Here is a 13,366-nt window from a genome sequence, read left to right as displayed (position 1 = left end):
TCACCGAAGGAGGTGGAGAGGTGAACTTGCATATGTCTGGGGAAGGGGCAGTTCAGGCAGGGGGAACAGCACGTGCAAAGGCCTGAACTGGCAGAGTTATTCCAGGGGCAGCAGGGAGGCCGGTGTGGCTGGAGCAGAGAGAGAAAGAGGGAGATCAGAGGAGATGCTTCAATGAGGCAGTGGGGTCAGGTAGACCAGATGTACGAGGGCTGAGTCCTGGGGTCTGCCTACATTTAGAAAGCAGGGATGTGAGGGGGACCAGCAAAAGAGACCAAGAGGGGTTGGCATTGAGGCAGGAGGAAATCCAGGTGAGAGTTGGGTGCCGGAAGCCCTGGGGAGGATGTGTTTCGAGGGTGTGAGGGGAGGGCTGACTGCTGCATGGCGTTTGGGAGGAGGAGTGAGAATAACCTAAAGGAGCCACTGGGGCCGTTGGTGACCCTGACGGGAGGGGTGACGGTCCAGTGTTGGGGGTGAAGGTCAAGGAGATGGGTTTAAGATGGGACGATAATACAGTGCAGGTCCTCCCTGTATTACAGGAGTTTCGCTGTAAAGGGGAGAGGCATGTGGTTCTGGGGGAAGCGAGGTCACAACGGGAGCATTAACAATGAGCTGTGCGTTGATGAGAGAGGTCCAGGGCAGAGGGGCCGCTTGCTGGAGCAATGGCCTTGAGTAGGTGAGAGGGCTTGGCCTCGGCTCGGGCCCTGTGGATGGGTGCGTGGGGCTAGCCTGACCTGTGCTGCCTGCCTCCCCCACTGAGTGGACTCTGCTGGCCTCCAGCAGGGCATCCCTCAAAATTTCCTTCAGGTGAAATGGGCTCTTACAGGACGAGGGTCCGAGGAAGCTGTGAAGCTTCACCCCAGAGGAATGCTTTGTGAGTGATAGGATTTCTGTTCCCAGAGCAGCCATCAGGGAGAATTTTGGAAGGAGGGGCCCTCCCAGCGCCTCTGAGCCCCCTGTGGGGACAGCTGAGCTTTCAGGATGTAGAGCAGATAGAGAAGTGCCCTCAATCTGGGCCCTGCACTCCCGGCTCCTGCTCCTGGGATTGGTTGGACCTAACCACGCTTGGATGTCCACATCTGGGTGGGGGCTGTTAAACAGATGTTGGCTTGAGGCAGAGTGTGGAAAACACTTGTACCATCTAGATGCATTCCTTAAGCTTTCTGCATTCCCTGAGGTTCCCTGGGAGAATGCGAACACCTGGCAGGATCCCAGGACCCGCCTGTGTGCAGGTGGCCGAGGGGGACATGTTTCCATCCTGCTCCCACCAACCCAAATACAGCTGGGGTCCAGACTCCAGGGGAGGGGGCAGCTGTGGCAACTCGAAGCAAGGCCAGGGTTAGATGTGTTATTATAACACACTTCTTTAAAAAAAATACACTCTCTATTGACACAGCTTTACAGGAAATCTTTCTGCTAAAGCACTTCTGCTTGTTTTTATTTAATCTGATGACAATTTTAAATGGAAGCCAAAGACAAAAATAAAAAACCTCAGAGAATGTCCTGGGCTGCCTGTCTGTGGTGGTGTTTTGATGTTTCTGGGAGAAAAAAAATTGTTAAGAATCTTGGAAACCTTGAGAAAACTTGAGGGAGTGGAGAAGAATGTTGCTTCTCAGTGGGTGAGGTCATTTTTTAGGATCTGGGAGATGGCAGTTGACACTCAGGAAGAAAATACCTCAAGATGTTTGTAAAGTTTTGTTCTCCCCCACCCCTCCCCCATCGATAACTAGAAAGAAAAATGGATGGATGGATGGATGGATGGATGGGAGAGAGAGAGAGAGAAGAAACAGAGAGAGACAGAAAAGTGTCCTTTGTTTCCTACATGAGTAACCAAGAGAATGTATGTTCTAAGTTTCCCAACATGTTTCGGTACCGATTTAAAATTGCACCCCCACCCCCACCCACACATTTCACAAGTGCCTGTCCTCCAGTGGGTTCCAAGTCCCCAGAGGCACATCCTGAGAGCTGTCCTTACTCTGTCCTTGGGAGGAGGAGGATTATAGCGCTATTCTGCAGGAGAAAAGACTGAGACACAGAGATGGAAAATGGCCAAACCCCGCTGCTTGGTGGTGGCTGAGCTGAGCCCTGGTGCCCACCCCTTCCCCACCTACTTTTGGTTCCATGCTCGGTACAGGCTGTTGGGGAGTTAGTGTATTTTCCCCCCTGTGGAATGAGAATTAGGATTCCAAATCTCCTTGACCATTATTAACCTTTGTGGAGAGATTGCGATGTTACAAGTGGGGTAGTTTGGCACTTCTGATGTTAGTGGACGGTTTTGTGGATCATCAGCAAGTTTTAGCGCAGTGTTCACAACTCTAGCTGCATGTTGGAATTGCTCTGGAGCTTGGACCGATCCCACCCTAGAGTTGAGTGTAATGGGGAGGGGCCTGGGCATTGGCATCTCATCAGCCCCCACGTGACTCTGATGTTCTGCTCAGGTTGACGACCACGGCCACAGGGGGACTTGTCTGACTGCCTTCCTACCCCTCCATGTCCAGCTGCCTTCCCTTGGAAGGATAGAACGTAGGGCCATTGTAAAGAGTGGATACATTTAATGAAAGCGTGTTTTACACTAAATTGTTGTTCGCAAGTCAGATGAAGAGCCGGTGAGGGTGAAGAGAACTTCCTGTAGTTCTTTCTGAGGCTCTCAGGCACTTGGAAGTCCTGGGTTGTGTCTCATGCACAGAGACCTTACAGAGAGATGCGACCATGCAGATATGTAGGATGGATTCAGATTGGCATGATGTCGCTTTCTCACAATGTTTTTTCCTTCTCTTTCTTTTCACATTTTTCCTTACATTCTGCCTTCCCTGTTCACTGTTCTCTCATCCCTCTTTTATCTCATTCCCTCATTTCCTCCTGTCCTTTGAATCCTTTTTTTCCTGTCATCTTTGCTCATAGGAGGAAGCGATCAATGGTGGACCACCTATGAAAGGCTTAACAGAAGAAGTGAGTTTAAGGGGACCTGTGGGGTGTGAATGTGGGGACTCATTCTTCTCATTTTTTTTTAAAAAAATTATTTTTAATTACACAAGTACTGTATGCATATATTCTCGTGGTACATAAGAATTCAAATGCTGATTAGTTATGTCCTCATTCCACTATCTTACCCTATCTCCCACTGGAATGATAAGTTAACTTCCTCACCTTTTCAATGCTTTTATGTGTGTGTGTGTGTGTGTGTGTGTGTGTGTGTGTGTGTGTGTGTGTAAAATACGACTTACAGAAATATATTATTTCAAAATCATATATCATAGCTGGTGAATATTATTGTTCAGTAACTCACCTTTTTCCCACGCTGTATGCCCTAGGGATTCCATCCAGGCTTGTACATCTGCTGTGTTCTGTTTAATGGCTGCACGATAGCCCATAGTATGGATGTCCCATTGTTTAACCATTTACCTATCGCTAGGCATTTGGATGATTTCCAAATTTTCCCCTGGAAATACAAGCTATTTCAGTGAATACTTCTGAACATGCCTCATCCTGCACATATAAAATTGTTTCTTTAGGTGGATGCTGAGAAGTAGAATCAATCTTAATAGCTATTGCCATATTGCTCTCCAAAACGCCTGTTGCGATATTCACAGGACCACCAGCGTATTGGGACAAATGGTCTTTTGTCACTTTAATTTGCATGTCCTCAATTTTTAGTGAGGTTGAGCACTTTTTAATCTGATTACCAGCCATTTTAAAAATAGGTTAAATTTTTATTTTACTTTTAAAGCAACAATTGGCAAAACAGAGACAATCAGAAAACAGAGAAAGAAGCCCACGATTTTTAAAGGAAGAATTTTTCTTTTTCTTTTTTTTAATGTTTTTAGCTCTTTATTTATTTTTAAAATTTTATTTATTTATTTTTGGCTGCATTGGGTTTTCATTGCTGTGCACGGGCTTTCTCTCTAGTTGCGGCGAGCGGGGGGGCTACTCTTCGTTATGGTGCGTGGGCTTCTCACTGCTGTGGCTTCTCTCGTTGCGGAGCACAGGCTTTAGGTGCACAGGCTCAATAGTTGTGGTGCGTGGGCTCTAGAGCACAGGCTCAGTAGTTGTGGTACACGGGCTTAGTTGCTCCACGGCATGTGGGATCTTCCCGGACCAGGGTTCGAGCCCACGTCCCCTGCATTGGCAGGCAGATTCTTAACCACTGTACCACCCGGGAAGTCCCCACCATAATTTTATGATAAAAACTAGTGTGATTTTTGTGTATTATTTTTTCTTAATATACCTTTCAAGAGTTGAGCTTCTAGCATACATGTCACTTTTAGCTTGCTCGTTTATTTAGCATGGTTTCCTACACATTATTTGGTAATTTTTTAAACCTGCCAGTTACTGTTGGCTAAATTGTGAAATATAATTAGAGCTAAGAATGATTAATTCAGGCCCTGGTCTAGGCTCTGGGATAAAGTCATGAAGAGAATGGGCCATAATCCCTGTCCTAGCTCTTACTTGCAGTTGGAGAAAGACAGGTGATAGACAAAGAAGAAAATAGATGTTAGAAGGTGATACACATGAAGGAGGCCAGAAGGGGTGGGGTGCTGGTCTGTCTGAAAGGCTTACTTAAGACTTTCGAGCGAAGATTTGAAGAAGGTGAGAGTTGAGGCCACTTAGGAACCAGCCTTTCAGGCAGAGGGGATGTTGAGGGCACAGCTCTGGTGTGGGAGTGTACCCCACTTTGAGGAACAGCTTTGGGGTCAGTCTGGTGGGGAGCAAAGAGCCAGGTCTGTGGGGCCTCGTCGGTGAGACGACGGGAGGTTTTGAGCAGAGGAGGGACGTGGTATCACTGGTTAAATTGGACCACTCTGGGTGCTGTGTGGAGACTAGGCTATAGCAAGGGGCAGGGCGGAAAGGAAGCAGAGGGACCAGGAAGTCCTTGGTTGTTCAGGGTCAGAGGTGATGGTGAATTGGAGCTGTGTGGCACCGTGGAGGTGGTGAGAAGTGGTCAGATTCTCATACTTTAAGGCACAGATAACATGATTTTCTAATGAATGACCTTGACGATAGCCTGAGCCTATAGAAGGACAGACTTTCCAGAAATGAGATGGAAGAGCCTGGAAGAGCAGCATTGGGGGAGCAAAGGTCAAGGGTTTAGATTTTGGATGTGAAAGGTTTAAGATAGTATTGGATGTCTTAGCAGAGATGTTGATCAAGCAGTTAGATGTACAAAGTGGCATTCAGAGGAGGGGAATGACCTGGAGATTCACATTTGTAAATGGCATGTGGGTGGCATTTTAAGCCCAAGGAGTGAGGGAGCTTAGACAAGAGGGTCAAAGATTGAGCTCTAAGAAGTTGGGGCCATGAGGAGGAGCTACCAAAGGACACAGAGGGGTGTCCATGTAACTCATTTACTCTACGTAACAATGCTATGAAGAAGATGCTGTTACTGTTGCCAGCATACATGGGAGGAAACAGAGGCACAGAGAGGTTGAATATGCTACCTAAGGTCACACAGTGAGTATGTGGTCAGTGTGAGGTTTGACCCAGATGATCTTGCTCCAGGTGCCATACGCTTAACCTCTGCTATGGCAGTTTCTGTCATTATTACAGCTTGGGGGAAATAGTCTGAGGGAGGAAGAGACTTTCCCAAGGCGATAGAGTAAGAGATAGAGCAGGAATATGAACTCATATTCGCTACTTCAAGAACTCAGGCTCCTAATCACTGGGTTAAGCTGCCTCCACAACAGGAAAGTTGTTTGGGTTTCTTGTTAGTTAGTTAGTTAGTTTGCCTTAAGATCGGAGCAAGAAGGCTTTCTCCCTCTCTCAAATCTCAGCCTTTGGGCAGCATCCCCTCCCCTTCACACACAAGGTTTTCCCGGAGTATCACCGTGGAGGAGAGGGTGAACTGCCAGCCTGTCTCTGCTCCTGCCTCCCCTGTTCCCCGTCTCCTGGTCAGTAAGCCCTTGTGCCAGCACAGAGGAAGCAGTCGAACAAGCTCCTGACTTTGAGAAGCTCCCATCTTTAGGCTGTCCCCATCTCCTCTCAGGCCCTTCACCGGGAAAAGAGGACGTTGGGTGAGAGCAGTGGTTCCCACTAGACCTTCTAATCGCCTCCCTGGGTGGTCCTGGCACCCCCTTGATTAAGAAGCCGTGGATAAGATGGCTTTTTAAATAATTTTTCACTTTGAAATAATTTCAGATGTACATAAAAATTATAATAATAGGACAAAGAATTCCTGCATATCCTTCACCCAGATTCTCCAGTGTTAATATCTTACCACATTTATATTCTTTCTCTCGTCTCTAGATAGATAGAGCAACTGATCAATAGATTCTGTATATAGAGAGATTTTCCCTTTATCTCTAAACACTTCACTGTGTTTCCTAAGAACAAGGACATTCTCTCTCTTTTTTAAAAATGGTATTTTATTTTATTTTTTAATTTATTTTTAACATCTTTATTGGAATATAATTGCTTTACAATGGTGTGTTAGTTTCTGCTTTATAACAAAGTGAATCAGTTATTGACAGATGAATGGATAAAGAAGATGGAGCACATATATACAATGGAATATCACTCCACCATAAAAAGAACATTCTCTTGTAATTACAGTATAGGAAATAAACATTGATACAGTACTATTATTTAATCTATTAATCTATTAATCTATTTAATCTTTTATTTCACCAGTTTTCTCAATAATATCTTTTATAGCAAAAGTTAAAAAAAAATTCTAGGTTTTTCAAAAAATTAAACGTAGAATTACTCTGTGATCCAACAATTCTACTTCTGGGTATATACCCCAAAGAACTGAAAGCAAGGGCTTGAGCTGATACCTGTACAACACGTTCATAGCGACATTATTCACAATAGCCAAAATGTGGAAGCAACCCCAGTGTCCATCGGTGGATGATTGGATGGACAAAATGGGGTCCATACATAGAGGAATATTATTGAGGCTTAAAATAAAGGAAATCCTGTCACGTGCTACAACATGGCTGAACCTTGAGGACTTTATGCCAAGAGAAATAAACCAGACACAAAAGGACAAGTACTGTATGATCTCACTTCTATGAGACATGTAGAAGAGTCAAATTCACAGAGAATGAAAGCAGAATGGTTGTTATCGGGGGTTTGGAGGAGGGGGGATGGGGAGTTAGTGTTTGAGGTGGACAGTTTCAGTTTGGGATGAAAAAGTGCTGGAGACGGATGGAGCTGGAGTGCTGGATGGTGGTGATGGTTGCATAGCAGTGCGAATGTATTTCACGCCACTGAATTGTACACTTAAAAATATTTAAAATGGCAAATTATGTATATTTTACTACAATAAAAAATTTCAGGTTCAACATCTAATGCAAGACCATACATCACATTGAGTTTCCAACATTTTGACTGGGTCTTTGAATTAATACCTATTTATCCCCTTTACTCATTCTGTTACTTTTTGGCTGTGTAACCCTGGCTCAGTTACTTAACCGTGCTATACCTCAAATTCCATGTGGAGTCAATGTTAATGTAAGTAGCAGGCTTAGAATAGTGCCTGAATCAAATGAAATCTTTATATTTTCTGGGGATGAGTCCTTTGTTACACACATGTTGCAAGTGGGCTCTCACTTGTCTTTAATTGTGTTTGTGATTTCTTTTTTCACACAAAATTTTAGACTTTGATGGAGTTTAAAACTTGTATCTTGGATTTTAACCACCTTGGAATGTGTTGTCCATGGTACTGGGAGGCAGATTCTAGGGTCATTTTTTTCCTCGCTGGCTCTCTGGTTGTCTCAGTCCCTGTGTTTACTGATGGTCTCTCCTTTCCCCTGATGTGAAACACTGTCCTTATCACATACTAAGTTGCCATTTGCACATCTGTTTGTTTATGGATTTGGTTTTATCAGTTGATCTCTTCCTCTCCTCCTGTGCTGATTCAGCCTGATGGTTCGGCTCTGGCCTTGATACACTTTGATGTCTGGAAGGGCGAGCCCCAGGGACTTCAGACACCACCCAAGGGGGCGGTTTATCCTTAGCACTTTCAGCCTCCCCCAGCCTGGGACTTTTCCCTTTTCACTCCTCCTCCCTCAGCTTTCAGTGGCTTCCTCTGTCCTCCATCAAGTCTGCTCCAAAAATACTGTCCATCCTGGGGTGCAAATGACTGATAATAAGATTTTAATTCTTTTAGCATGAAGTATTTAAAGTGTACCGATAGAAGCAGAGAATAATAGAATAAGCATCTGTTTTGAGTACAGACTAAACATCTGTACTTCCGTTTATTAAACCTTAACCCTGTGCCATCTTTGTTTCATCTTTTTAAATTAAGAAATAAATTATAGCAGTTATGGTGAAGACCCAAAACCACTCTTGTGAATTCCATGTTCGTAGTTCCCATACATACAGATTTCCCACTTTTCCTGCCTCTTTGTGTTCAACCACCTTTTCAGGAGGGGCCACCTTACCCCGCAGAGAACTTTCTCCCAGCTGTAAACCCTTCACCTCAAAGGAGAAATGCCCTGGCTGAACCAGGCATAGGGGCAGGGCCGAGAAGAGTGTTCCCCAAGGGGGCCCTTCTCTTGTTCTGGAGTCATCTCATACAGATAAAGACGGCTCCCAGAAGGTCTGTGTCTGGAGAATTTTCTAGGCGGTAGCTCAGAAAAGGCAAAGGGGAGGGAGGTGGTGGTGGCTGCAGCCTAAGAAGAAAGAAGACAGCGTGGGCAGCAAAATCCCAGCAGCGGGGAGGAGCTTTGAACAGGGAAGGGAGAGCTCCCAGGGGCTTGTAGGGTCAGGCAGCCGCGAGAGCGGATGTGGCTGGGGGGTTGGACGCCACACGGGCCCAGTGGTACAACTTCCTGAGAGAACTGCAGTGACTCACATTTAATTCCTCCCCGGGGGTCAGGAAAGCAGGACCCAGCCGGACCACACTCCCTCCCCCAAAAGCTTTCCCTGGGGGCCATGGCTGGGTCTGTGGGGTGGGATTTCTGTGGACTTTACTATCTTGCTAGCTTAACCGTATAATGCCCTCAGAGCCACTTCTTCATTTCTGTCTCTGCCTGCTCTCCCAGTGGAAACCTGGATGCTGGACTCTAGCTTCCCAACCGGTGGGTTCCCCACACCCACACTCCGGGCCAGTTCAGCCTGTTCTAACACAGCTCTGATGACGCCCTCCCCTAACAGAAGCCTTCGGACTCTTTCCACCCAGGAAGAGTCTCTGACCGCTTAGCGGGAGAGTCCTGCTTGCTACCCTCTACCCCTGAGCTGGCCACTGTTCCCCTGCCATGTCCACACTTGGACTCACTCTTCTCCAGGGATCAGGGCTCACCTGCTTTCCTTCCCTAGGGAATCCCTCCGAGAGCACACTGTCCCTTCTCAGCCTCGCCCTCCGCCTCCCCGCGTGACTGTTCCTGGACATCTCACCCCTCCTGTTAAGGGAGCGCCGGTGGCAGGTCCCACACCAAAGGTGCTCAGGAAGGTTGGCCAGTGTAAAGTTAAGGATGACCTTTGACAAAGCAGAGCGGTCTCATCGGAGCTTGGAATCGCTCTGGGAAAGCCTAGCCAGGGGGCTGAGGTGGCACGTGGCTGTGCACAAAGCCCCGGCTGCCCCTCTGTGCCCGCTTGTCAGGAGCAGCCAGTGTTGCACCCCATCCCCACCCCGCCAGGGACCACGCGGGGACCACGCTGACCCCAGGAGGAGGTGTGCCCACCCTCAAGTCACCTCTCTGCGAGATGTCAAGTCAGCAGTATGCAGCTGGGGTTGAAGTGTTTGGGATGCCCCACTGGAGGAAGCCTTTCTCTGCAAGGCTCTCCTGGGGTGGGACGAGAAGTGCAGGCTCTAGTTCTCTCCTGGCCAGTGGTCACTGCGTGCCTTGACCATCCTCCCCACTGTCAGCCAGGCTTCAACCAGGAAAGGAGAAGCCACTCAAGTATAGAAAGCAGGAAAGCAGAGGGATTGTTTTTATAGTAGTTCAAATAGTTTACAAATATATATATATATATAAACATACATACATATGTGGATTACTTTTTTTTTTTTTTCTGGCTGCGCCACGCAGCGTGTAAAATCTTAGTTCCCTGACCAGGGATCCAACCCACGCCCCCTTCAGTGGAAGCATGGAGTCTTAACCACTGGACCACCAGGGAAGTCCCTGCATTACTTTTTATTTTGAAGTTACTTTTGACTCATAGCAGGGATGCAAAAATAGTACAGGGTGTTCCCATGTACCTTTCCCCTAATATGAATATCTTACATAACCATAGTACAATGATCAGAACTAAGAGATTAACATTGGTACAATGAGACTTTATTTGAATATCACCAGTTTATCTACTAATGTCCTTTTTCTGTTCCAAGATTCAAATTTGCGTCTAATTGTCATGCTTTCTTATTCTCCTCCAACCTGTGACACTCCCAGAGTCTTTTCTTATCCCTACAGCCTTGACACTTTTGAAGAGTGTTGGTCATTTATTTTTTGGAAAGTTCATCCCTTTGGGTTGCCTGATATTCTCTCATGATCATATTGAGGTTGTGCATTTTTTGGCAAGAACACCTCAGGAGTGACATGGCCCTTCTCAGGGCATTACGCTGGGAAGTCCACTGTGGTAATATGTTTTATTACAGATGATATTATGCTTGATCACTTGGTTTAAGGTGCTGTCTGATAGATTTCTCATTTTTCCCTTTTTTTCCTCCTATAATTTAATAAATATCTTTGCAGAGATGCTTTGAGACTACAAATATCCAGACAGAGGGAATTTAACCCAGGGAGTTGGTTACCCAGATTATTATCTGGGTAAGAGCTGAGAAACTAAACAGCCACAAGGAGCCATTACCACCTCTAGGCCTGAGGCACAAAGGGAGGAGATGGTATTGCCAGAGCCCCGCGTTAGGGTTCATGCACACAGGGCCTATCTGGTGAGGCTGGAGCCTTGAAGGAGACCCAGTCATTGTTGGTAATGCTGCCTGAAGCATAGAGAGATGGGGGAGAAACACCACGGCTTCTCTCTCTTCCTGTCTCCCATTGGCCCAACCCAGCTGGAAGCCAGCTGAGTGTGCAGGGTTCAGCCCCTCTGCAGTACAGAGCAGGGATGGGCAAGGAGTGGCTCTGAGGGCACACTCTCTTGGGACTGGTACCTTGCCTTTGCCAATTCCTTTGGGCTGAGCTCTGCTGTCCAATAGGGCACCCACTAGCCACATGTGGCTCTTGAGTACTTGAAATGGACATGCTTTAAGCAGATTTCAAAACCTTAGTATGGAGAGAAGTATGTAAAATATCTCATTGATCATTTTTATATCAATTACCTATTGAGATAAACATATATTGAGATAAATAAAATGCATTATTAAGTTTAATTTTACCTTTTTCTTTTTTCTTCTTTAAAGCTGGCTACTAGAGCATTTAAAATTATGTCTGTGGTTCCTATTCGTTGGCCAGCACTGCTGTAGAGTACACTTGTACCAGCCTGTATCATCAGCGTTGTAATAAAATGTCTTTCCTATACAAAGGTCATGCCCTTGACCCACAGTCGGGAGGGTGTGTCTAGCCAAGGTTTCACAGATCCAGGACGGTGATGGCTTTGAGCCGTCCACACTCACTCACAGTTTTGACCAAGTGTGTCAAACAGAGAGAGACTGGGCTCCTCTGCTTTTTCTGAATCAGACAGTGTAGGTCAAGATCAATGTTCAACATGAGCTGGAGAGCCTACCTAACATTTAACACAATAATAAAAGCACCACCATGTATACAGATAGCACATTACCGTGGAAGAGCTGTACTCTTACTACCACTTTATATCTATATATAGATTTGGTGTAGCTTACAAAGTCCCTTCGTTTCAACCTTGCAGAGTCACCCAGCCTTGCTGTCCCCATTTTATAGATGACAAAGTGAAGCCTGGGAGATTACATGGATTTCAGTGGCTCTCGAACTTCTGGTGCATCCCTTGGAAAGCTTGTCAAAATGAAGAAGACAAGTGCTGCCCTCAGCGAGTGATACAGTGGGTGGAGAGTAGGACCCAGGGACCCCCTATGTGGCAGGCTTTGGGGACTGTTACACTGGTAGTTGTCACATCACACTTTGGAGCACATGAGGCCCCTGAGGTCAGTAGTGGGACTGGGCTTCTGGTGGCCAGTCTGGGGCTCTTCCCCAGTGCCATGCTCTCCTGTCAGTCCACAGGTCCACCGTACTTTGGGGCTGGGTGTACGGTATGATCCGCACATACATGCCTCTCCTCTAGCTCCAGCCTTGACACTGTAGGGGACTAGTATGGCTGAAGCATGGTTAGGTGGTCAAACATGGTGCTGGTTTCTCAAAACTCATATTTACCCTCTGCGTTGTCTGGTTGGCTTTGGAATGTAGCTGGCTCTTCATCACTTTGGTGGGCTTAGGTGACAGGAAATGAGTTTGCCTTCCCCACACATATGCCAAAGGGTCACCTCCATGTGGCACTGGGAGACGCCAAGTGGGACCTGCTGGTACAGAAAGATTTGTCTTTGAAAATGGCTGAGCAGGATTTCACACTGGCTCTACTGCAGCAGGGCGGGACCGTGCCTGGGGGGCCAGGGCAGAGGGAGGGTGAGCCTGTGTGTCCTGCCATCACTGACCACTCCTTTCTCCCCTGCAGTGGACGGCGGACTGCAGCTATTCCTTCCCCCGAGGGCGAGCCCCGCTGCAGCAGGTAGGGAGCCAGCTCCGTGCTCCATCTGGGGTCATCGTGGTCCTGTCTGTCTGGGTTCCTGGGCCGTTCACCATGGTACTCCTGAGAGGCGGTGATGTGGGAGTGCGGGAAGTGGGGCAGGGGAGGGTGCAGTCTGCCCTCTGGAAAGTTCTCCCTGAATATCCATCCAGCCCACAGTGAAGCCCTCCCTGCCCAGAACACATAGATTCATAAGATTTATTTTTAGTAGCAGCATTGTTTATAATAACAGACATCTGTAAACAACTACTGATCCGTTGAGAGGAGAACAGATAAACGATACGTGAGATATCCTTACAATGTACTGTAATCCAGCGATAAAGTGAGTGATCTGTGATACAGCCTTACGGTGGAATATTGTACAGCAGTAAAATGAGTGAACTGGAGGTTCGCACATCAGCGATGATGATGGATCCTAGGTTTTGGTGGGGTGGGGGGCACTCTGGAGATCTCTTCTGCTCCAGGTTTGCAGAGGACTGGGAGGGGCAGGCTGTGGGTGTGAGGGAAGCCGACCAGCTTCCTGGGACCAGGCTGGAGTCCGCTGCTTCTCCCCCTGCTGCTTCCCTGTGAGATCCCGAGGGGGCCCCTGTGCGGGTCGTGTGGCCTGGAGGGAAGGAGGCAGCTGCTCTTTGAGAGCCGTCCCCGGTGACCCCCAGGTCCCGTACACCCTCTGGTTGTCGAGCTGTTCTTGCTGATACCTTGTCCCACCTGTGGGAGATGGTGGGATCAGAGACTGAAAACTCCATCTATCCCCAAC

The 13,366-nt window shown here is 47.2% G+C and overlaps 1 protein-coding gene across 21 annotated transcripts in view; it reads left to right on the top strand.

The window, feature by feature from the left end:
• Nucleotides 1-13,366, top strand: part of CTIF (cap binding complex dependent translation initiation factor) — a 308,749-nt gene that overhangs the window by 75,834 nt on the left and 219,549 nt on the right. For 12 of the 21 annotated variants that reach the window (XM_059040961.2, XM_059040966.2, XM_059040964.2 and 9 more), the window contains exons 3-4: nt 2,899-2,946; nt 12,538-12,591. The exons of 2 other annotated variants lie outside the window; for them this stretch is intronic. In XM_059040961.2, the coding sequence (XP_058896944.1) occupies nt 2,899-2,946; nt 12,538-12,591 (102 nt within the window). The remainder of the gene's footprint in view (nt 1-2,898; nt 2,947-12,537; nt 12,592-13,366) is intronic. 7 more of the 21 variants (XM_059040967.2, XM_059040968.2, XM_067014304.1 and 4 more) reach the window with 1 other exon arrangement.

Source organism: Kogia breviceps, chromosome 15 (genome assembly GCF_026419965.1).
Source record: "Kogia breviceps isolate mKogBre1 chromosome 15, mKogBre1 haplotype 1, whole genome shotgun sequence".
NCBI classification, from domain to species: Eukaryota; Metazoa; Chordata; class Mammalia; order Artiodactyla; family Physeteridae; genus Kogia; species Kogia breviceps.
This window is presented reverse-complemented; position numbering and strand designations above follow the sequence as displayed.